This window comes from Olea europaea, unplaced genomic scaffold, assembly GCF_002742605.1.
Source record: "Olea europaea var. sylvestris unplaced genomic scaffold, O_europaea_v1 scaffold3510, whole genome shotgun sequence".
In the NCBI taxonomy this organism is placed as follows: Eukaryota; Viridiplantae; Streptophyta; class Magnoliopsida; order Lamiales; family Oleaceae; genus Olea; species Olea europaea.
In genome coordinates this window covers 33,342-40,407 of record NW_019254227.1, presented here as the reverse complement: position 1 = coordinate 40,407, position 7,066 = coordinate 33,342, and the positions used below count along the sequence as shown (strand labels likewise).

General features: G+C 42.2%; 1 protein-coding gene and 1 long non-coding RNA gene across 2 annotated transcripts; both read right to left on the bottom strand.

The window, feature by feature from the left end:
- Positions 1–142: 142 nt before the first annotated feature.
- On the bottom strand, positions 143–1,136 carry LOC111386336. Its single transcript, XM_023010798.1, has 5 exons — positions 1,061–1,136; positions 878–949; positions 717–761; positions 528–608; positions 143–431 (listed from the first exon to the last, which is right to left on the bottom strand). The coding sequence occupies exons 1-5, from the start codon at positions 1,119–1,121 to the stop codon at positions 283–285; spliced, it is 408 nt and encodes a 135-aa protein (XP_022866566.1). The 5' UTR covers positions 1,122–1,136; the 3' UTR covers positions 143–282.
- Positions 1,137–1,829: 693 nt separating this feature from the next.
- LOC111386331 lies at positions 1,830–2,294 on the bottom strand. The gene is made up of 3 exons (XR_002701206.1): positions 2,216–2,294; positions 1,970–2,110; positions 1,830–1,882 (listed from the first exon to the last, which is right to left on the bottom strand). It is a non-coding gene; the product is annotated as an uncharacterized LOC111386331 (long non-coding RNA).
- Between the last annotated feature and the right edge of the window lie 4,772 nt (positions 2,295–7,066).

Below are 7,066 nucleotides of genomic sequence, written 5' to 3'. Positions count from 1 at the left end.
CGAACAACAAAACGAACCTGATTGATAGAATCAACAAAGGTAAAATACCAGACACAATTCATAAACACTACAACTACCGATCAACCAAACAAAATAAAATATGAGGAACCTGTCCACGTATCACCACGGTACGCAAGAGTAATGAAAATGTAATGTAAAACGAATTCAAACAAAAGTTATTTATCCAACATGTTAACATCCGTCACCACCTTCACCAAATCGCTGACAGGGTATTACCAACTACAACCCACCGTCGTGCTGTCCCCACAGTTCACATCCCTTTTACTTCTTCGTTCGCTTCGCCGCCCTCGTATATGGAGTCCTGGCCGCAGGAGCTAGACGTCGCACCCGTGCCGAGCACCGACTCGTCGTATGAACTCCGTGTCCTGGTTCGGCTACACTGGCGGGAACAGGGACTTCAGCGAGATCGCCTACGAGAATTCAAAAGGAGGGGGGAGTTAGTGACCATAAATGCCCTTCACGTAGCATACGTAACATACAATAAGTGATGCAGAGAATGAACTTACCATCACCATCCGTAACATCGCAACCCTGTAAGTCGGCATCGTTGCTCGGGCCAGCATGTGAGGGCTCCATGGCTCCTCCATCTGACATTACAACACATTTGTAACTGCATATGTGTTGGACGTTTGTAGTTGGAAGATAATGGAAGCGTACAGGAAGAAAGAAAATGAGAAAAATAATTCCCATGTTACCGTTCAAATCCGGGACGGCAAATATCGGCTCCATCTGTCCTCCACCTAATTGGAGATCACAATCACACCACAGGAATATGTTATTGCATTTTCATGAAGTCAGAACGGAAGTAGATGACATTGAATATAGTAGGGAAAAATCGTAGCACATGACAACGTACCTATCTGTTCGTCGGTTGCTACGGGCAGTGGGTCGTGTACGTTGTCCGGTCGAGCCGCGATGTCTCCTCCATCTGTTGATGAAAACATGAAAACTGTGTGAATACATTAGGTTTCCCAACTTCCACAACATACAAAGTCCGTCAAATAACAAGTTTCAATGTGCTCATAAATAACCCACGTACCTTGTACATGTGCAGTTCCTGTATCTGCTCGCATGTCTCGCTCGTCTGGGGAATGCTCCATTTCTCCTCCACGTATTTCTAACTCGCAATTGTCGTATGGAAAAAAATGTTAGCTACAGGTGCATGTGCTACTGTCAAACATGGGTGAAAATTATAAACCAAACGGTTTATGTATTGAACATTCATACCTTGCGGAATGCTACCTGAAACACCACCCTCGGTATCGGCGGGCATCGCGGCTGGAACGGGGGTCGGAGCAGGTGGGGCCACGAGGGTTGCAAAGAAAGCTCAGAGTTTTTTACATTCGGATGTCACGTGCTGTTCGATTTCAAGCTTGACGGTGCGGAGTCGCATTTCAAAGAGAATTCTTTGGTCGAACAACATCTCTTCCACCTCCTCTTTGGTGACGCCTGATCCGGATGTGCCAACTGGCCGTGTCTCCATCGTCGGCCCTCGCACTGGAGAAGATACGTGGGTCGCTGGAGGTGTGGAAGACGCACCGGTCTGCCCTCTACAAGTATCCGCACCGATGCTGGATCGCTCACTGGCGCCCTCGCCACTCTCCTCGACATCGGCACCTTCATCTCCAGACGTGTCATCCTCACCACCTCCTCTGCTCGAGACTCCGTCATCGGATTCCTGCCTCACCAACTGGCCACCACTTCCACTACCTCCGTGTGATGCATTAAACTGCGGCCCCACAACGTTCCTGGCAATCTCATCCAGCACAGGCACCGGAGGATCATCGTACGGCACGAGAGTGGAGAACTACTGCTGTTCCGCCTCAGCGTCGATGGGACGAAGTGTGGCATACACATGCAACTGCAATGTACGGTTATACATTAGAAACGAAAATATTCAGGAATGACACGAAACGTGAATAACAAAAGTAACACGTGGTATCCATACCCGCACGTTCTTGAAGAATGCATCGTACGTACGATGCTGTGGTTGTTTTCGTGCGGACCACCTAAGCAATCGTGGCATTTGTTCCCCAACTCTCTGGCCAAAACGCTCCCCAATCTCGGGAACTGCCTCGTACGCCCAAACCTGTTCCATCAAGACAAACAAAAAAAATAACTGAAATGGTACGCACGATGCTACATGACGACAAACAAATAAGCATGATATGCTAGTATTTAAAACATTGTGTACCTGCATGGCAATGGGAAATCCATGAATAGTGTACGTAACCTCCTTCTCTTGCCTCCTCTTCGCCTTAAGAAATTTCTTTGTCTAGAAACCCCGAAATCTGTGCAGTAAACGCCGATAGCCGACTCTACCCCAAGGGTAGGCAAAAAAGATATCTAGGTCGTCAACAATAGATAGTGTACGCAAATCAATTCCGACGTTATTATCAGGGGCATTGAAAACTCCTTCGACTATTAGCACGAGCCCTAGCTTGTAGCGGTCGGCTCGGGCCGTCGAATGTCGGCCAATAGTAGTTTGAAGTTGTGCTAACGATATCTTCTCCATGGATTTGAAGTACCTCTCCTTCAGCCTTCTCCTCTCCAGCACTCGATCGAACTCATCACCCTCCGGGAATACACCGCATCTTAACCCCGTCACAAGGGTGTATTCCTGTAGACCGAATCTCATCATGTTGCCTTGCACATTGAACCAGAGCTCGTTAACCTTGTCAGTGCGAATGGTTCTGAACACGAGCTGCTGGATGAGCTGGGCAGAGAATTGAATCTCTGCAACCTCGGCCAGATACCCAAATGGGGAGTTTCGAAACTCGTCGCGCTGTCGGTCATCGAAAACATCCATCACTGTCTTCACATACTTCAAGTTGCTCCTCTGTGAAATGTGGGCCCGCAACCTTGCCTCCTCTGGAATACAATAATCAAACTCCATCAGTCCTGTGTCCTGCAAGATGCATTCATAAAACTCACTCGGGTTACTGGATAAACTTAAAGATATTGTATCATAAATAGCAGTTTAATGAAACACACTAAGGCATGGACACACTCAACTGTCGAGAAAAACTGACTACAACCGTCGGTACCGACAGATGATCTGTCGAGATCTGCCTATACCGACAGTTGATGTCCAAACATGCAAGAAGGCTGGCCTAACTGTCGAGAAAACCTGAGCTCTACTGTCGGGAATGACAGTTCAGTGGGAGGCATTGAACTTGTTATTGCTGAGATAAAAATTACGTAACTTAATCACTACTACCACATAATATTAAAGAAAACATTTGAATGGATTGGGGCCCCAATAATGCATGTAAACAAATGATTGACAGTCCAGTGGGAGGCATTGAACTTGTTATTGCTGAGATAAAAATGACGTAACTTAATCACTATTACCACATAATATTAAAGCAAATATTTGAATGGATTGGGGCCCCAATAATGCATGTAAACAAATGATTGAAAATGATTGATGTATTATACAAGCTTTAGCATTCAGTGATTGGAATATAAATAATGGAAACGTGATATTGATAAGCAGAATAGTTAACAAACATTAGACCTCATTACCATGTGCCTAATGCCCAGCAACATACCTAAAACTCTACCGTTATATAACGGTATCCTATGGCATTATATTACAGTATATTAAAAAAATCCATGTTGTCTAAGTCTAAGGAAATATAAAATTGGAATAAACTGTGAACAGAGATCTTTGAGATCCATGTTCACAGTCACAGCTTACCAGAAAGAAGAGGGGAAAAAGAAAAAGATAGCAGAAGTAGGTCAGACAAATGATGAGAAAGATAAACTAAATAAGTATTCCCAACTCCACTGCTCTTCACAATTCAATATAAAAGACTACAAATGCCTCTTACCCTAAAATTTATTAACTGGGTGGGGCGTGGGAAGCATGTTAAAAGTCCCAGTTACATGGGAGTTTTTGTCACAATGCTTCTTCGATTTTCAGATTATGAAATTCCAATCTGCATATGGCAGCAAGATGCAATTCAAATCAACCTGCAATCCCCAATGGTGGTAATCATACGTCTGAAATAATCTTGAACAAAGTTTTTTAATCCACAGCTTCCATTTTCATTTTGTATGGTGTGACAATTATACTCCGCCAAAATCAACACATTGACATGTCTATATGAAGTACACATGTCGTCGTACGCTCAATAAGAATCATACTGACTATAACTAGATCGTTAGATTAGGATTTTAAAGCAATTACACGGAGTAGACCACAATCTAAAGAAAAAAGAAACTGAAACGGAGGTCAATACTTTGATTGCGTGTTGAATCTTTCCACCAGAAGGTGATATGATAAAACGAATGTGTCAACCGGAAGAAGAATCAACATTAGATGGTAATATTACAGACAACTACACATCTCAATGAAATTCCATGTATCTGACATAGTTTCTAATAGAAACAACTCCACCCTACTGAGACGAAATTGTAACTCCACATGACAATATATTTATTTTCTCCACTTATCTACATCTCCCATTCATGTGATATTGCGCTCCCAAGGGATCTACTTTGGTCACCACAATCGAGACAAACATTCAAATGAGCCTTGCTATCATATGGTATCCAAAATGGAGGAATATTATGTAGGACTACTTCGGGATCTATCAACTACAATTTTAAATTTTTACTTCTAATAAGGAAGCATAAAATGAGGAACTTCACGGTTCATTAATTTTATGGCTGAGATGACTTGGAAAAGGTGGGTTTTCAGATACACAGCTGAAGGTTTGGAGCTTCAGGTAGAAATGGCTAAAAAAAAAAAAAATGGTTCAAGAGGCTGTTCTAGGTGTTGTGTTAAACAATACCCTAGAAGATAACTATTCAGTTAGTGAGGTTTCACGGTGTCTAAGGGATTAGGAAAAATCCGGGCATCTCAAAAACAGTTGGGTTGAAAACACATGACGCGATCCACATGGAATCAAAAGCTCAGAAATGTTTAAGTACACTAAACAACTAAATTGAAGAATGGCACGAGTAATTCTTAGAGTTCGATCCCTACCATCCAACTAGGATGGACTTCGAGCCATACACAAGTGGAGGAAAACACAAAAATAAGAAATACCAAGCACAAGCTTCTCTGACATTCCAAAAACTTCACCAATTCACACACTTTTTAGGACAACAGTATTATCATGAACTGTGAAATATCTAGAAAGTACACCAATGCTGAGCTTAAGAAGACAGTGACAACTATATCATGATAAAGACTACGAACGGTACAAAATTTGCTAGGAAAACTGCAAGAAATTGTACAGATAAAATACTTGTATGCATAACATTACAAGTCAAAAGGCATCTTGCAAGAGGAGGCCGCCAGCAATTGAATTCAGATTCAATGATAATTTTCACTAACGAAAATAAAAAAAAAATTTACTTCTTCAAAGGAAATAAAATGTGCATTTCAAAAAGCAATCTGCACCTTCTACTTGTTCAACAATTGCATAATGAAAGAAATATGGCTGCATCCTACTATTGCCCAACAAAGAGGAACAAAACTTGAAATTACAATGGGAAGTCAGAAGATGGGTGGATTTACCTTCGCCTTTGTTCGGTTTCTCTGGCAGTCGTAAGGGAGAAGACGACCTCGACGTTGTGGTCAGCTTCGGGCGATTCGAGTGACAATGGGAGTGATTTCGACTCAGCTTCGGGCGATTCGACGGCCACTGGGAGTGATTTCGACGTTGACGATCGTCGTCCAAGGCTGTGACTGTGTCGGCGACTGCAAAGAGAGGGCAGAGAGAGGGTCGACGATTGCAGAGAGCTTCGACGTTGTTTTGGGTGAGAGGCGACGTTTGGCTCTCTTCCTTCATTTCGCTTTTTTTTTTCTTTGTTTTTCTTCTCTAAACACTGCCTAGTCAAATCTACAATTAATCCAAAACCTGTAAGGTATTACATTTATGCAGAGGGGTAAATTAGTCCAAAACTTTCATAATTTGCCATATTTGTAATGTCAGAAAAAGGATGACATTTGTGTAAGTAAAAATCAATATTTTGACATGCGGTGTAATTTCTACTTAACTAAATAGGCTGAGATTATACTAACACACAATTTATTGTCACATTTACGTATCAACCACAAAATCTCACGAACGATCACGAAGACACAAATTGAAAGGTTACAATTACAAATTTAGAGTATGTTTGATTTGAATTAAAATCTAATTTTAATTTAAGTCAAAGTCAAACAATCAATATTAAACACATCTTTCATGGGTTCCATAACTTTTTAACTATGCATTTAAAAAACTTTTACCAATCTAATTTTTTAATCATCGTCAAACACCCTCTTAGTAGCAATTCACATATTTTTTTAGGTCATGTATCATTTATTGGTTACGAATTATTTAAATCATTGATCCCAAATGCTTCGTCCCATACCATAGTTCCACCACCATTGGTATTATTCAAACGCTGTTGCAACCTCACTACTACTGTCGTCGTTGCCGTCGCTGCCACCACCTGCTCCAACAACCAACACCACTACCTCTTTAAAAACGTCATCACATCCACCTCCAGTACCACTCAAACACCATGCCACACCACAACCACTACGTCATCGAATCCATCATCACCTCCGCCTTTACCTCCAACCAACCATGCGTACTACTAGAGATGCAACGCCATTGCAACCACCTGCACCAACAACCTAACACAGGCGCACTGGAAATTGTAGATCACACCACCTCGATTTTTGGAGATTGCTCGCTCTCTTTGTCATCCCCTTGTTGCTTGATGATGTTCAACGACGCTAAAGATCTCTCAACCCCACTACAACATTGACATATTTAACAAAGATGACATAGTTTAGAGCGGAGCTTTGATTGGAAGGCAGGACCGCCAACAACGGTGACCATAGTCGATGTGAGTGAGTACTGATCTTGAGCATCAATCCACCATCGAAGGAAAAGTAGTGTTTGTTTTTTGGTGACGGTGGTCGGAGTTGGTAGGTGATGGACGAAGTTCGTAGGTGCGGTAGATTGTGAGAGAAAAGAGAGGGATATTGTAGAGAGAGAAGGTCACTGGGAATAGTGGGTGTAAAACGTACTTG

Bases quoted from the DNA above. Each gene is read 5' to 3' on its own strand.
- LOC111386336 (XM_023010798.1), bottom strand. From the start codon at position 1,121: ATGGAGCATTCCCCAGACGAGCGAGACATGCGAGCAGATACAGGAACT. The intron at 950-1,060 runs GTACGTGGGTTA...TTTCATCAACAG, and splicing joins AGGAACTGCACATGTACAAG to ATGGAGGAGACATCGCGGCT. The intron at 609-716 runs GTAACATGGGAA...TTGTAATGTCAG, and splicing joins TGCCGTCCCGGATTTGAACG to ATGGAGGAGCCATGGAGCCC.